This window comes from Hydra viridissima, unplaced genomic scaffold (genome assembly GCF_058129835.1).
Source record: "Hydra viridissima isolate aposymbiotic clone 2 unplaced genomic scaffold, HvirCarnegie_v1 scaffold_12, whole genome shotgun sequence".
Classification (NCBI taxonomy): Eukaryota; Metazoa; Cnidaria; class Hydrozoa; order Anthoathecata; family Hydridae; genus Hydra; species Hydra viridissima.
This window is the reverse complement of record NW_028324311.1, coordinates 37210-54446: the sequence shown is the minus strand read 5'-3', so window position 1 is coordinate 54446 and position 17237 is coordinate 37210. Positions and strand designations below refer to the sequence as shown.

At 35.5% G+C, this 17237-nt stretch overlaps 1 protein-coding gene across 1 annotated transcript; it reads right to left on the bottom strand.

The window, feature by feature from the left end:
- Positions 1 to 323: 323 nt before the first annotated feature.
- Positions 324 to 5407, bottom strand: LOC149880551 (uncharacterized). The gene is made up of 4 exons (XM_090068159.1): positions 1602 to 5407; positions 1281 to 1346; positions 963 to 1019; positions 324 to 806 (listed from the first exon to the last, which is right to left on the bottom strand). Exons 1-4 carry the CDS (start codon positions 4621 to 4623, stop codon positions 487 to 489), a joined length of 3465 nt encoding a protein of 1154 aa, XP_089924285.1. The 5' UTR covers positions 4624 to 5407; the 3' UTR covers positions 324 to 486.
- Between the last annotated feature and the right edge of the window lie 11830 nt (positions 5408 to 17237).

Sequence of the window (17237 nt, the reverse complement as noted above, 5' to 3'; positions counted from 1 at the left end):
TTTACATTGAACTAAATAAAATCCTTTGTGTAAATATATGAAAAAATAGAGAGTAAGAGTTCATAAAAAAAGCCTCGCTATTTTGCTGAAGAAGAAATGGATGTCTAGATCTTTTAAAATAAGGAACTTTTTGATTTCTTTTTCCGAAAAATGGTTGGAGCAGTTTTCCTTTTTTAAATTTCACTTATGCAGTTTAACATCACAGAAAATATTAATTTGCTTTTTAACAAACTCTTAAAAACATCAGAAATAATTCTAAATGCAACTCTATTAAAAGTGTTAACAGAATAACAAAACGACTTTTTTTTTTTTTAAAGATAAAAAAAGTTTGAACTATCTTTAAATAAGAAATGTGAGAACAGTTTAACAGAACTTCTTGTTTATTATGTATTTAGCAAAACAGATAAATATATTTGCAAAAGCATAGAGAAAACAAACTACACAAAAGGCCCATCTTTATTGCCAAACTGAACAAACTTTTCTAAACTACATAAACGGTCTCACTATATTGCCATATTGAACAAACTTTTCTAAACTACCCTCTTTTTGAATTTTTAGCTTCATGTTTTTAATTTTGTCTTTAATATGGCTTCGGTAGGAGTACTTTTGCAAGACATGAATGAGCTTGTCACTGCTATGATTTGCCAAGATGCCAAGGTAATCTTTGTACGAGCAACTTGAGCTTACATCTGTAAACACGTCTTGCAAGATGTATGCCAACACTAAAGCTGCACATCGAGGAAAACTTCTGGTGTTGAACCATTCGTTGTGGCCAGGGCAGGCATTCAGCTTTTCAACTATTTCATCTAAAATTTTACAAACTCAAGTCATAACACAAAGAGATTAAATCGAATATTCATTTGGTTCTGAAGCATGACAAGATTAATTTTGTTTTTTTATTTGTTTTTTTTGTTGACCTTATTGTTTGCACTGATAGCAACAACTGGTTTTTGAAAGATTACCTAATTGGCATTGGCTAACTTCTGCTTTGTTTTCCTTTGTTCTTGGCTGAGTTGATCCTGAAATAAAATAAAACCATGTTCATTTTTCTAATTCATAAAAAAACCATCAACAGTTTCTAAGTGTTAGAGATAATAACAAGCTGTGCATGATTTCTAACGGTGATGTTTCTAACTTCATCATTAGAAATCGGGTAGACACAACTTTCTAAAAGTGCACTTAGCAATGATGGCTAGTTTTTGTTAACAGTTAACCATCTGAAATTGTGCAAGAAGAGGTTTGTGTTTATATATGTTTGTATAAATTAGGTTTTACATTACCGATGTGTTCTTCAGTGAAAGATGGCATTTCCAACTTGATTTTTTTTCTTCTTGGATCTTTTACTTCTAAAACATAATCAGTTTTAGTATCATTCACTTGTATAAACATTTAAGCAATCACAGAATTAGTCCTGCAACAAATACATACACACTTCTGTGTTGTTTTTTTTGTTTTTTTTTTTGTTTTTTTTATTGTTTTTCTTTTTTTTTTTTTTTTACAGCTTTAACAATAACAATAGGGCAAGGAGTTAATTTGGGCATTTTTATTTTTTGAAAGCGTGTTGAGATTTGCATAAAAATCAAAAATCAAAAAGAATTTACCTCTGGATGTACAAGCAAGACTTTGGCTAAATAGACTACCAACAGATTGAACAGCACCAGGTGAGGGCTGTTTTTCAAGAACAGTACCAGCCTGTTGGACTGGAACAGCTGAAAGAAACAAACTGGGTTTGGCCATCGTTTGCTGACGAGCAACAAGATTAGGAGCCAGAGGAACAGAAAAGACCTCTTTTGAAGGATTAAAAACAACTTGCAGAGAAGGAGCAACATGAACAGGTTTGGCAACCACTTGCTTATGAGAAGGTTCAAGAAGAGCAGGTTCAAGAAGAGCAGGTTCAAGAAGAGCAGGTTCAAGAAGAGCAGGTTCAAGAAGAGCAGCTTCAGGAGGAGCATGGAAAACACGTGTGACAGCCATTAGATTATCTTGCTGTGAAGCAACATTAGACACTGTTTCCAGCAGAACAGAAAAGACCTCTTTTGAAGGACTGAAAGCAACTTGTTGAGCAGGAGCAGCAGAAACAAGTTTGGCAACCACTTGCTCACTAAAGTAAACTGGAGAAAGTTGTGCATGGTGTTCAATAAAATCCGGTTCATCAGGAAATAATGTTAATGCAAGAGGAGAACAAGCTGTGCCGACAGGAACAGCTAGAGTCTGATCTACATCCATACAAACAGCTTGTTCATTAGGAACTAGTTGTGCAGGAGCAGGGGATAGTTCAAGAACTGGACCAGCGATTGTTTGTTCAGAAGGAACAGACGAAACAGGAGTTGAGGTAGGTTCACACAAGAAATCTACAACATGTTCGTTGCTGTCCTCTAAAGGAGCATTGTTTTCTACAGCTGGAGAAAATAGAACCACTGTGGTACAACCGAAAGTAGCAGCACATTCTTCAGAGTCAGAACCGGAGTCTGAATCTTCCTCAAAAATGTCCTCAACATCATGAAAACCGTACTCCTCTGCATTAGTTCGGAGCCAGTCCATCACATCCTTCTCCTCCTTTGGTGGTCTCTCAGACTTTTCAACAGTCAAAGACTCTATGACTCCGAAGGACTGTCCGATGCCCAGGGCAAAGCGCAACTCCTCTGCAGCGTTCCACTGGGACACATAAAAGCTATCCATTGTGTGTCTGCTGTGCTTCATGTAGAGTGTAGCAAACCGCTCGCGATCTTCTTTGCTGTTGTTGGCAAAGTAAGTGGCTATCGAACCGCGAATGCAAGTGGCAGTAAGACGCTTCATGGGAATGTTTACTTGGCTTTTTCTGAAGCAGGACGTCTGGCTAGAGGTGATAGCAGAGGAACCCATCTGGTAAACAGGCACTCTAGTTGCACCGAGTGTCACACCTTCGTCTTTGTTGGCTCTCACCGAAGGAAAAAGGGGCCTGTAGCAGTCGCTCAACTCCAAAACAGTCTTGGTGTCTGCAGCCATGTAGTGAGAGTCGTTGACGAGAAGGTCTCTGTATCTCAGCAAATAAATATCGATCAACACATTCAAGTCGTTCGGCACTAGAATGTTTTTGGCTCCGTACTTGTATGCTGTTTTGTAGCGCTCTTGCACAATGCAATATCCACACTCACTCTTCTCAGCAGCCATGTAGTCTCTAATGTTTAAAAGAGCAATGTTAGATTTTCTTAAACTGTTAATTACAGTGACAGAGAGCAGAAGATGGTTTCGTAGAGACACAGCATTGTCTCTAGTCGGTGTAAGAGACGGCTTTCTAATCGATTCCACTAAGTCTCTTACGTATGCAGACTTGCCATATTCGGTCAGCAAACTGACATTGATGATGTTGATGCTTTTTCTTCTTTTCACAAGGCTCCTCCTCAAAGAACGAAAGGGCCTCAGCACTTTTCGCAACTCATCCACCTTGCAGCGCAAACGTCGGATGGCCTCATGAGAAAGTCCGAAATAGACGTTCCTGGCTTCACTGAAACGAAACAGGAGACAAAGGGAGACAAGGCGGTTGTACAACGTGTGACAAGACATGGCTTTTGTTTGGTCAAGTTCACTCAGCTTGGAATTGAGCTGAATTTTCTTAAAGTGCAAGGAGAAGTATCTATCCTCCAAAACGTTGGAATTGGTGAGAGCGTTCGGGTGCAGCGTCAGCGTGCTGTCACAACATGTCAATATTTCCACAACTGCATTTTTGTAGATCTTTGCTTGTGACCAAGTGTTGTTGTTGGCTACCACAAGCCACTTTTCAAAGTCTCTGAAGAGCTCATCTGCTGACTGGTAATAAAAGTGAAAAGCATCTTTGTCCAACTGAAACAAGAGTCTCTTTTCTTCGGTCAAGACATAGGAGCTGGAAACCAAGTGCTCTAAGGAATCGAAATCAGAGTCAAGGACGGATTCGGTTTTCAGCTCTTTGTTTTCTACAGAGGTGCAGTGGTTTGCAGAAGGAGCCTCGGACGAACCAGCAACTGATGAGGGCAAGCTTAAAAGAGGATCAGAGGAAAGAACCGGAGAAGAAAAAGACGAGGAAGGCCCAGGAGCAGAGGATGCAGAGCCTGATGCAGACGCTTGTTCAGCTACTGGCTTAATACCAAAGAAGGCAGGTCGAATAAATTGAGGGACATAGAGCTTCTCGTTGTCGTATCGCTTTGCCTCTGCAATCTTTTGTTTGATCGTCTTGGAATCGTAGAAATGAGTCTCTTTCAAGTGTATGTCCAGTCGGTCGTAATACTTCCAACATTGCAAACAGGGGTAAGGTTTTGGACAGCCGGACTTGCGTTCGAGACGAGCATGCTGAAACTTCCTGACCATTGCAGAGTAAAAGATGGAAGCTTCATCCAAAGTCCAAGAATGATCTTTTTTAGTCAAGTGTCTTTTAATGCTTGTGGACGAATGTTTGCACAAAGGCATCGGACAGCTAACAGCGTACCTCTTCTTGGTACCATAGAAAGGTACAACCCTGTTTACGGACCCACACGCTGCAACTAATGCGGCCCTGACTTTGTTTTTGAGCTTTAAGCCTCTCTGTTCTTGTGACTGCTTTCTTTTCTTTTGTTTTGCTTTAGAGTTCGGAGAAGGGGCAACAACAGTGTTGTTTTCTTGTGAAGAAGACATGTTCAGGTGTTTGTTTGCAACGGTTTATGCTAAAAAAAAAGAAAACAGTTAGTGAGAGTTTTTTTCTTCTGCCTGCATCCAATCCTGGAATGTTTACAACTGCAGGGAAGAGCTGTGTTTTTTCGAATCCTCTGCAAAAGAGAAAAAAAGAAAGAAAAGAGAGCAACAAGAAGAAACAAAGTTTCCACTAGCAAATGAAAAAGAATGAGAGCAACTAGCATTACATGCATGGTGGCAGCAGTGATTGCTATTATGAGAAGGAGAATGAGAAAAAAAAAAAAAAAAAAAAAGAAAAGAAACAAATAAATAAAGAGATGGAGTTTGAGAGGATCTCGCAACCATATGACTCAAAGAAAGAAACTGTGTTGAAAAAAGGCAAGAGAGGGCAAATAGAACTTGCTAACAAGGACAAATGACAGACATAACTACAACAGTAACAACTCTCATTGCAAGCATAATAACAACAGCATCAGCATCACTGACTCAGAGAGTGTTGACAAAACAAAACAGATTAAAAAAACAAGCAATGTGGCTGAACAGTAACAACAATCATTGCATGTATAACAACAACAACAGCATCAGCATCAGCATCACTGACTCAGAGAGTGTTGGCAAAACAAAACAGATTAAAAAAACAAGCAATGTGGCTGAACAGTAACAACAATCATTGCATGTATAACAACAACAACAACAAAAACAGCAACAGCATCAGCAACAGCATCACTGACTCAGAGGGTATTGATAAAAAAACAAACAAATGAAAAAACAAAACAAAAAACAAATGAAAAAACAAATGAAAAAACAAAACAAGCAAAGTGGGTGAACAGAAACAACTCTCATTGCAAGCATAATAACAACAACAGCATCAGCATCAGCACCACTGACTCAGAGAGTGTTGACAAAACAAAATAGATAATAAACAAGCATATTGGGTGAACAGTAACAACTCTCATTGCAAGCATAATAACAACAACAGCATCAGCATCAGCATCACTGACTCAGAGAGTATTAATAAAATAAAATAGATTATAAACAAACAAAGTGGGTGAACAGTAACAGCTCTCATTGAAAGCATAATAACAACAACAACAGCATCAGCAACAGCATCACTGACTCAGAGGATATTGATAAAACAAACAAACAAACAAACAAAAAAAAACAAACAAAACAAGCAAAGTGGCTGAACAGTAACAGCTATCATTGCAAGTAAAATAACAACAACAGCATCAGCAACATCATCACTGACTCAGAGAGTGGTGATAAAATAAAACAGATTAAAAAACAAGCAAAGTGGCTGAACAGTAACAACTATAAATACAAGTAAAATAACAAAAGCAGCAACAGCATCACTAACTCACAGGGTGTTGATAAAAATAAAAAAAAACAACAACAACAAACAAACAAAGCAAGCAAGCAAGCAAAGTGGGTGAACATTAACACTCATTGCAACTATAATAACACCAACAGCAACAGCATCAGTGACTCAAAGGGTGTTGATAAACAAAAACAAAAGCACAAACAAAACAAGCAAAGTGGGTGAACATTAACAACACTTATTGCAAGCATAATAACAACAACAGCATCAGCATCACTGACTCAGAGAGTGTTGATAAAACAAAATAGATTATAAACAAGCCAAGTTGGTGAACATAAACAAACACTCATTGCAACTGTAACAACAACAACAGCAACAGCATCACTGGCTCAAAGGATGTTGATAAACAAAAACAAAAGCACAAACAAAACAAGCAAAGTGGGTGAACATTAACAACACTTATTGCAAGCATAATAACAACAACAGCATCAGCATCACTGACTCAGAGAGTGTTGATAAAATAAAATAGATTATAAACATGCCAAGTTTGTGAACATTAACAAACACTCATTGCAACTATAACAACGACTACAGCAACAGCATCACTTACTCAGAGAGTGTTGAGAAAAAATAAACAAAAAAAAACAAAAACAAAACAGAAAACAAAAGTACAAGCCAAGTGGGGGAACATTAACAAACACTCATTGCAACTATAACAACAACAACAGCAACAGCATCACTTACTTAGAGGATATTGATAAAAAAAAAAAAAACAAACAAACAAACAAACAAAACAAGCAAAGTGCCTGAACAGTAACAGCTATCATTGCAAGTAAAATAACAACAACAACATCAGCAACATCATCACTGACTCAGAGAGTGGTGATAAAATAAAACAGATTAAAAAACAAGCAAAGTGGCTGAACAGTAACAACTATAAATACAAGTAAAATAACAGAAGCAGCAACAGCATCACTAACTCACAGGGTGTTGATAAAAAAAAAAAAAAAACAACAAACAAACAAAGCAAGCAAGCAAAGTGGGTGAACATTAACACTCATTGCAACTATAATAACACCAACAGCAACAGCATCAGTGACTCAAAGGGTGTTGATAAACAAAAACAAAAGCACAAACAAAACAAGCAAAGTGAATGAACATTAACAACACTTATTGCAAGCATAATAACAACAACAGCATCAGCATCACTGACTCAGAGAGTGTTGATAAAACAAAATAGATTATAAACAAGCCAAGTTGGTGAACATAAACAAACACTCATTGCAACTGTAACAACAACAACAGCAACAGCATCACTGACACAAAGGGTGTTGATAAACAAAAACAAAAACACAAGCAAAGTGGGTGAACATTAACAAACACTCATTGCAACTATAACAACAACAACAGCAACAGCATCACTGGCTCAAAGGGTGTTGATAAAATAAAGAAATAAAAACAAAACAAGCAAAGTGGGTGAACAGTAACAACTCCCATTGCAAGCATAATAACGACAACAGCATCAGCAACACCATCACTGACTCAGAGAGTGTTGATAAAATAAAATAGATTATAAACAAGCCAAGTTGGTGAACATTAACAAACACTCATTGCAACTATAACAACGACTACAGCAACAGCATCACTTACTCAGAGAGTGTTGAGAAAAAAAAACAAAACAAAAAGAACAAAAAACAAAACAGAAAACAAAAATACAAGCCAAGTGGGGGAACATTAACAAACACTCATTGCAGCTATAACAACAACAACAGCAACACCATCACTTACTCAGAGAGTGTTTATAAATAAAACAAAAAAACAAAAAACAAAAAACAAAAATACAAGCCAAGTGGGTGATTACTAACAGCAGCAACAACAGTGTCTTTAGAAACAACAAACAAGTACAACAGCAACAACTGCTTTTACAGAGTATAACAATAACAACAACATGGCTGACACAAGTGTCAATGGCACTAACAACAACAAAAGGCTAGGAATAAAAACCTGTAGGCAAAAGGAGAGCTGCATTCAGACAAGATCGATTACAAAGAGGCTCTTCTTTAAGACAGAGGAGAAACTGCTTTTGAGGGACATAGGGACTTTTGTTGTTGCTGTTGTGCAGAAACCAACAAACTTTTATTGAACCGAATATAACCGAACATAACCGAAAGTCTTGTTTGCTTCTGTTTTGTGCCATCAAGAAGGGAAAACAAACGAAGCAAACGAAACAAACAAACAAACGAACGAACGAAACAAACAAAAAAAAATAAAATTAAATAAGTTAACAAACAAACAAACAAACAAGCAAACAAACAAAAACAAATAAGAAAAACAGAAAACGCAGTACCGAAACCTCGCCATTTTTTATCCTTCCTCAAGCTTTCTCTGGGCGCCAAAGACCGAGAAAGTTGAGCAAACGTGACGTTGAGGGGGGGAGGGGGGGTACTTAAGGACAGCAGACCGACCAATGGCACGCTTAGGAGAGACCCACGTGAATGCTACATTTTCTTTCTATGTACGCTGGATCCGCTCAATGTCTGGAATTTCCAGCATTCACGTGTCATCACTCCAGCCACCAGATTGGCCCACACTTTGCACACTTTCAAGACTAGAAACTCACTTGTGCTCAATTTGAGCAAAAAAAAAAGCTAAGTCTCGCATGGCACGACAACTTTTAGAAAAGCAAACAAAGGCAAACGAAGAAAAAACAAAAACAAATAAACAAAAACAAAACCGAAAAGGGAGAGAGAGAGTGAGTCGACTCATTTCTCTCGACTGCCTTAAACGAGAAGTCTAAAACGTTTAAAAGTTGAAAACTAAGTTTTTTAAATGAACTGCACCGAAAAAACTTTACGACAGTTTAGCTGGTTAAAAACGCAGAGGAAAATATTTTATAAAACTTAAGCGTTCTAGAGATGTCCTTTTTTGTTTTTGTTTTTTTTTTTTATATTTTGGTTCGTTTCTGGTTTGTTTTTTTTTTTTAAATTCTAGCGATCGGGCATGTTTGAACGGTTTCATCAACCTGTTGGCGCACGTGCTCTAAAGCTAGACCTTTGATTGCTTTTGTTGTTGAGAATTGAGAATGTCCGAGCAGGTTTTTTTATCGATTTCATCGCTTGTGGCGAGGCAAATTCAAAACGCTTTTTGGACGAAAGAAAAAAGATTAAAGGAAAAAGTGAAGAAAAAAAATTATAAATAAATAAGATAATAAAAACAAAAACAAAACAAGAGGTTATGTGTCATAAACATTTTTTTTCTCACGCGATGACGTCTAGTTTTGTTACAGTAATTAAAATATGGTATCAAGTTTGTAATTTCTATCTTATTTTTAGTTACGGATAATTGCCAATTATGTCACGTTTAGGATACACAACGCTGTTTTCTTAATAGCAATATGATACAAGCAAGTTATAAAAAAAAAGCGTTCGCTCGATCTGCCTTAGTCAGTTGAACAAAAAGAAATTTTCACAACATATGATTGATTTGGTTGTCCTAGCAAGCTGTTTTAGCAAACGGCTAGAGGTTGCAACTGTTGTTCATTGAAAACGAAAAATCTAGCGTCAGCAAGAAATTTTTGAATACATAATGTACACAAAAGTGGCACTAACAAATGAAAATGTAAAAAAAAATTGTTTACCTTGATGCCAGACTCGCAGAGATGTTGTCGCTCGTTGCTATCGACTGCGAACAGCTTTGTTGTTTTTCGAAGTGCCTCTTCATTCTACTTATAGCCGAAGTTTTGGCTTCGAAAAAAAATACGAACGTCGTTAAGCTCAACGAGCTGCTTTAATTGTTGTTCGTGCGAAAACGAAATGCTTAAAAACGGATAAAAGTGTTGGCGTAATTACACTTTTTGACCGCGATGCAGTTTGTCAACTCTAGCGTACTTTTTTGGCTCGTGGAGCAAAAGCCTCATGATAATAGCAAAGGCTTAAAATGTCTTAACATGTCAGCAAACGTTTATGACTTCTCGTCTAAGGCAGTTTAGCAAAATCAGTCGACTCACTCTTTCTCCCTTTTCTGTTTTGTTTTTGTTTTTGTTTGTGTTTTTGTTTTTCTTTGTTCGTCTTAGTTTAAAATATAAAGAATTCGAAAGGAAGGTTGTTGCTTTGTTTGCTTATTAAAAGTTGTCGCCAGTTGTGAGACTAAGTTTTGTATTTGTTTAATTTTTAAAATATCGAGGAAAATATTTTAGGACATCGCATTCTAAAGGTGCCTTTTTAATAAAACATCTAACGATTTAGCTTTTAACGTTATGCTCAAAAGAATGCCCGTTTCGGTTTCTTTTTTCTTTTTTCTTTTTTTTTTTTCCTTTGTTTCAGTTGGGCAGAGTGCTCATTTGAGCAGCCCGCCCATGATCCAAAATTATGACTTTTCTACGAGATACTTTTCATGGACTGTTGTAATTTCAGCAGACCAACACAGTGACTAGTTGGTAGTGTGTGTTAGTTCCGCCTTTATCCACGGTTGAGCGGACCTGTTCGAGTACTCGAACATTGGGTTTTACTAACAATTTTATCGCTTGTGGCCAGGAAAGCAAAACTTTACGTTTTTGTCTTTTGCATTCTAAAGGTGTCTTTTTAATAAAACCTCTAACGATTTAGCTTTTAACGTTATGCTTAAAAGAATGCCCGTTTCGGTTTCTTTTTTTTTTTTCTGTTTGTTTTTGTTTTTGTTTTTTTTTCAATTCGGCATTCTAAGGGTGTCATTATAACAACATCTAACGATTAAGCGTTTAATGTTGTGCTCAAAATAAAAAAAGTGCCTTTTATATCTCTCAATGGTCTCCAACCATAAAACTGCCGACCAATCGCAACGATTAAACAGCCGACCAATGGCAGCTCAATAGTCTCCAAACATGAAACTGCCGACCAATGGCAGCTCAGTGGTTTGAGAAGTGAGATCATTCGATTTCCTTTTATTATCTCCAGTTTGAACTAGTGCTTGGCTTGTGGTGCAGAAACTAAAACTTCCCGCTTTTGTATTTTGTTTTGAATTTCTTTGCTTTGAGATTTTTAATCGAACGATAGCTTTAGGAGAAAAGAAGAAACCCCTCTGACGAAGTCTTGGCTTTTTTAAAAACGCTCAAATTTTGGCAAATAAATCTCATACGAAACGCTACTTTGATGTCAAGTTTTCCTTACTCCCTACTCCCTTCTAGCGGAGGGTGGCAAAAAGGTATTGCATCCTAGAGCTAAAAGGGAGGAGGGAAGCAAGTTTTTTTTTCGTTTTGTTTGCTTTTTTATGTTTTTTTTTTTTTTTGAGGGGGGAGAGTTAGAGGGTAAGGGGGTTAGGATTAGAAGGGGTTGGGGTTACGGTTTGGAAACCTGGGGACGAGGATATCAAGCAGGAGTTTAGTGTCCACGAGGGGCGTCCTTCGGTTGTAACGTGCCGCTAGGTGCACGCGTCTAGTAGTTACGTTGCATCGACCTAGAGGAGTTCTCCGAAAGGTCTTGCGCTTTGGGCTCGGGCAAACGGCCTGCATCCATTGTAAACACGGTCTCTGCCGTTAGAAAATCGTTAACCAGGCGTTTGTGAGCTTTAACAACCATCCCTTTGAGTTTAAAACGAACGTTTCCCCAAAAGCCACTCGAGATGGAGGTACTCACGGAGGTTTGTTACGGTAACAACCCTGTGGTTTGCCATCTTCTTTCTTTCCGCAGCGTCGCAAACGCATCGGCCGGTCTCTTAGGTGACGAAAAAACGTCTGATCTCTCGACTGGAATGCTTAACGTACTAATATTAGTAGAGTTAGTACTAAGAGTTGCATCTGGCCGCCGTAATTTTCTTCGATGATGTCTTGAAAATTTCGTGACGTCGTTTTCAAAGCTCTAGGGTCGATTTTAACCTTCGACCTTAAAGTCGATTTTAGCCTTCGGTGTGGCTCTGTACAACTTTAGCGGTGAAAAAGGTTGCGCGGAGTTCTACAGTTGTATTTAGCCGACAGACGCTGGCAACGCAGAAACAGAATGACTCTTGGGCGGCGCAAACCGAGCGTTCAGCAAACTTGTCGCATTTTACGTCAAAGCGGACAATCTGCACGACAAATAAAGCTAACTTTCTCGTTGCAACAGTTAGTCACCGGACGTTGGACGAGTGTGTACAGCTGTTTTGCGTCGAAAGCCGACCGGTGGCCGGATGCGACTCTTCTTTTCACTCGAAAATCAGAACCTGGCCAGGAACAACCTTGGTCTGTAATGAATGAGTTCGTATTTCCATTCGAGGCACTAATTACTGCAGTTTTAAAAGTCACCTAAAGTTTAAGCTCATCTCTCCATTCAAGAAAAACAAGCATCAGAGTTTCGGAAAGTTTGCATGCACGACACCACCATCGATGATACTTAAACAAACAGAAAATGAATTGCAAAACAGAACCACTGAATTGCAAAACATAACAACGGACAGCTTGTAAAAAGCATGGTGATGAGCTTCTTCAATCCAATCAAGGAACCAAGCATCACAGTTTCGCCAATGGTGCACGTGCAAATCAGCAAACTACGATACTTAATCAAACAACTTCACTGTTTTGCTTAGTTTGAGAACGGATGGCTAAGAACAACCTCGTTAGTGAGTATGAAGTCATCTCTTCATTCAAGGAATTAATAATCAGAGTTTTAGAAGTCTCTTACGTGCGATACTACTATCAACGGTACTTAATCAAACAGCCTCTCAGAATTGCCTAGTTTGAGAACGGAAGGCTAGGAACAACCTTAGTAGTGGGTCAGTTCAACTTTTCATTCAAGGAATTAAGCATCTAAAATCTGAAAAATAAAAAGAAGAGCTCTTTCTTAGAAGTTCTTGTTTTTATTTTTCCTCAATTTCTATTTCTTTTCTTTTTTTCTTTTTTTATCTATTTTGTTCGTTTAACTTAATATAACAGGCGTTTTAGGTCGTTTCTGTAACTAACTCTGAAATATTATTTAACACTTTAAATTGTAATAAATATTTGAACTGAAGAAAATCCTTTTCGTAACGTTAAAATGTAATAAGAACATTTCATCTTTACAAAATACACTTGTAAAAATGGTTTCACTTTTAAAGTTTGTTGTTTTTGTCTTTTAATTTAGTAAATCGCAATTTGGATTTTCTTCGGCGCACATCTATTTTAGTTGCTTTTTCTTAAGGAAAGGTCACCAGAGTTTTTTTACACAGCTCCTGCAGCATAATCTTTAACAAAATACTCTTTTGAAAATTTTTACATTGAAATAAACAAAAGCCATTTGCGTAAGTAGAGATAAATTAGAGAATAAAAAGTGCATAAACGCCTCGCTACTTTGATGAAGAAGAAAAGGATGACTAGATGCAACTTTTTAAATTCGTGTGCTATCTCTTTCGATTAAGGTACTTTTTGAATATTTTTTCAAAGAAATGTTAGCGTAGTTTTCCTTTTTTAAATTTAAATCATGTTTAAAGGTAGTTTTTGAATGTTTTTTCAAAGAAATGTTAGCGTAGTTTTCCTTTTTTAAATTTAAATCATGTTTAAAGGTAGTTTTTGAATATTTTTTCAAAGAAAAGTTAACGTAGTTTTCCTCTTTTAGATCTAGCTTATGTTTAAGGTAGTTTTAGAATATTTTTTCAAAGAAATGTTAGCGTAGTTTTCCTCTTTTAGATCTAGCTTATGTTTAAGGTAGTTTTTGAATAATTTTTCAAATAAAAATTAGCAAAGTTTAGCTTATTTAGCATGACATCACAAAATACTAAACTCAAGATAAAGTATAAGATAAACGTAAAATAAGATATAGATGAAACAAGTGTTAGGCTGCATAAAATCAAAAACTGCATTGCCTATCATAAACACAAATGTCTAGTGAGAGCTTTTAAAGTTCGTTCTTTTCGTCTTTTAATTTGGTGAATCGCGATTTGAATTTTCTAAGGCGCACATGTCTCTCAGTTGCTTTTTTCTTAAGGAAAGGTCACCAGAGTTTTTTTACGCAGCTCCTGCAGCATAATCTTTAACAAAATACTCTTTTGTATATCATTACATAGAAATAAACAAAAACCATTTGCGTAAACAGATAAATTAGAACGCAAAAGTGCATAAAAAGCCTCGCTACTTTGCTATAGAAGAAGTGAATGACTAAATACAACTTTATAAATTCGTGCACTATCTCAATGGATTAAGGTATTTTTCGAAAGTTTTTTTAAAGCAAAAATAGCGTAGTCTTCCTCTTTTTAATCTAGCTTATGTCTAAGGCAGTTTTTGAATAGATTTTCAAAGAAAGGTTAGCGTAGTTTTCCACTTTTAAGTTTAGCTTATGTAGCTTGACAAAACAACACACAAAAAGAAAAGATAAAATATCAGATAAACGTAAAATAAAATATAAATGAAACTAAAGTTAGGCTGCATAAAAAACCAACAACTTAATAATCTACTAGGCATGTTTAAGTTGAATTAAGTAAAGTCCTTTGCGCAAATTTGGGTAAATAAGAGAGTTATAAAAAACCATAAAAAGCCTCGATACTTTGCTGAAGAAGATGACTATATGCAACTTTTTAAAATCGTGAGCTATCTATATCGATTTAGGTCCTTTTTGAGTACTTTTTCAATGAAAAATTAGCGCAGTTTTCCTCTTTTAAGATTGGATTATGAAACTTGACATAACAAAACACAAAACTAACAAAGGCAAGATAAAATATAAAGTTAGCGCAATATAAAATATAGATGAAACTAAAGTTAGGCTGCATGAAATAAACGGGTAACAATGCTCTTCTATGTATGTTTACATTGAGTTAAATAAAATCCTTTGCGCAAATATAGGTATGTTAGAGAATAAAAGTGCAAAAAAAGCCTCGCTACTTTGCTGTAGAAGTGGATGACTAGATACAATTTTTTAAATTTGTGTGCTATCTCTATCGAATAAAGTAGTTTTCGAAAGTTTTTTCAACGCAAAATTAGCGTAGTGTTCCTCTTTTAAATCTAGATTATCTCAAAGTAGATTTTGAATAGTTTTTCAAAGAAAGGTTAGCGTAGCTTTCCTCTTTTAAGTTTAGCTTAAAATTCTCGGCATCACAAAACACAAAACTCAAAAAGATAGGATAAAATATAAGATAAACCTAAAACATAATATAGATGAGACTAAAGTTAGGCTGCATAAAAAACTAACAACAAAATAATCTACTAGGCATGTTTAAATTGAATTAAATAAAATCCTTTGGGCAAATGTAGGTACATTAGACAGTAAAAGTGCGTAAAAAGCCTCGCTACTTTGTTAAAGGTAGTTTTTGAATAGTTTTTCAAAGAAAGGTTAGCGTAGCATTCCTCTTTTAAGTTTAGCTTAAAATTCTCGGCATCACAAAACACAAAACTCAAAAAGATAAGATAAAATGTAAGATAAACCTAAAACATAATATAGATGAGACTAAAGTTAGGCTGCATAAAAAACTAACAACAAAATAATCTGCTAGTCATGTTTAAATTGAATTAAATAAAATCCTTTGGGCAAATGTAGGTACGTTAGACAGTAAAAGTGCGTAAAAAGCCTCGCTACTTTCTTAAAGGTAGTTTTTGAATAGTTTTTCTAAGAAAGGTTAGCGTAGCATTCCTCTTTTAAGTTTAGCTTAAAATTCTCGGCATCACAAAACACAAAACTCAAAAAGATAAGATAAAATATAAGATAAACCTAAAACATAATATAGATGAGACTAAAGTTAGGCTGCATAAAAAACTAACAACATAATAATCTACTAGCCTCGCTACTTTATTAAAGGTAGTTTTTGAATAGTTTTTCTAAGAAAGGTTAGCGTAATATTCCTCTTTTAAGTTTAGCTTAAAATTCTCGGCATCACAAAACACAAAACTCAAAAAGATAAAACAAAATATAAGATAAACCTAAAACATAATATAGATGAGACTAGAGTTAGGCTGCATAAAAAACTAACAACAAAATAATCTACTAGGCATGTTTAAATTGAATTAAATAAAATCCTTTGGGCAAATGTAGGTACGTTAGACAGTAAAAGTGCGTAAAAAGCCTCGCTACTTTGTTAAAGGTAGTTTTTGAATAGTTTTTCAAAGAAAGGTTAGCGTAGCATTCCTCTTTTAAGTTTAGCTTAAAATTCTCGGCATCACAAAACACAAAACTCAAAAAGATAAAACAAAATATAAGATAAACCTAAAACATAATATAGATGAAACTAAAGTTAGACTGCATAAAAAACTAATAACATAATAATCTACTAGGCATGTTTATATTGAATTAAATAAAATCCTTTGGGCAAATGTAGGTATGTTAGAGAGTAAAAGTGCATAAAAAGCCTCGCTACTTTGTTAAAGGTAGTTTTTGAATAGTTTTTCAAAAATAGTTTAGCGTAGTTTTCCTCTTTGAAGTTTAGCTAATGTAGCTTGACATCACAAAGTACAAAACTCAAAAAGACAAGATAAAATATAAGATAAACGCAAAATAAAATATAGATGAAACTAAAGTTAGGCTGCATAAAAAACTAACAACATAATATTCTACTAGCCTAGTTTTCCTCTTTTAAGTTTAGATTATGTAGCTTGACATCACAAAACACAAAAAGGCAAGACAAAATACAAGGTAAACGTAAAATAAAGTAGAAGTGAAACCAAAATTAGGTTGCATAAATACAAAAACTGCATTGCCAAAAATAGAATTTGTTGTCTAGAAATACCTTTTAAAGTTTGTTTCTTTCGTCTATTGACTTAGTGAATCGCGATCTGGTTTTTCTTAGGCGCGCTTGTTTCTTAGTTGTTTTTTTTTTTTTGCAAAGAAAGTTTATTCAGACGTTTTTTTTACGCAACTCCTTTAACATTATTTTTAACAAAGTATTCTTTTATACGTCTCTACATTGAAATAAAACCCTTTGCGTAAATAGAGTTAAGTTAGAGAGCAAAAGTGCATAAAAAGCCTCGCTACTTTGCAGAAGAAGAATTGGATGGCAAGATACAACTTTTTAAATTGGTGTGCTTTCTCTTTTGTTTAAGGTACTTTTTGAATATTTTTTCAAAGAAAAGTTAGCGTAGTTTTCCTCTTTTAAGTTTAACTTACGCAGCTTGACATCACAAAACGCAAAAACCAATAAGGCATGATAAAATACAAGATAAACGTAAAATAAAATAGAAGTGAAACAAAAGTTAGACTGCATAAAAAAAACAAACAAAAAAAAACATAATATACTTCTATGTATGTTTACATTGAACTAAATAAAATCCTTTGTGTAAATATATGAAAAAATAGAGAGTAAGAGTTCATAAAAAAAGCCTCGCTATTTTGCTGAAGAAGAAATGGATGTCTAGATCTTTTAAAATAAGGAACTTTTTGATTTCTTTTTCCGAAAA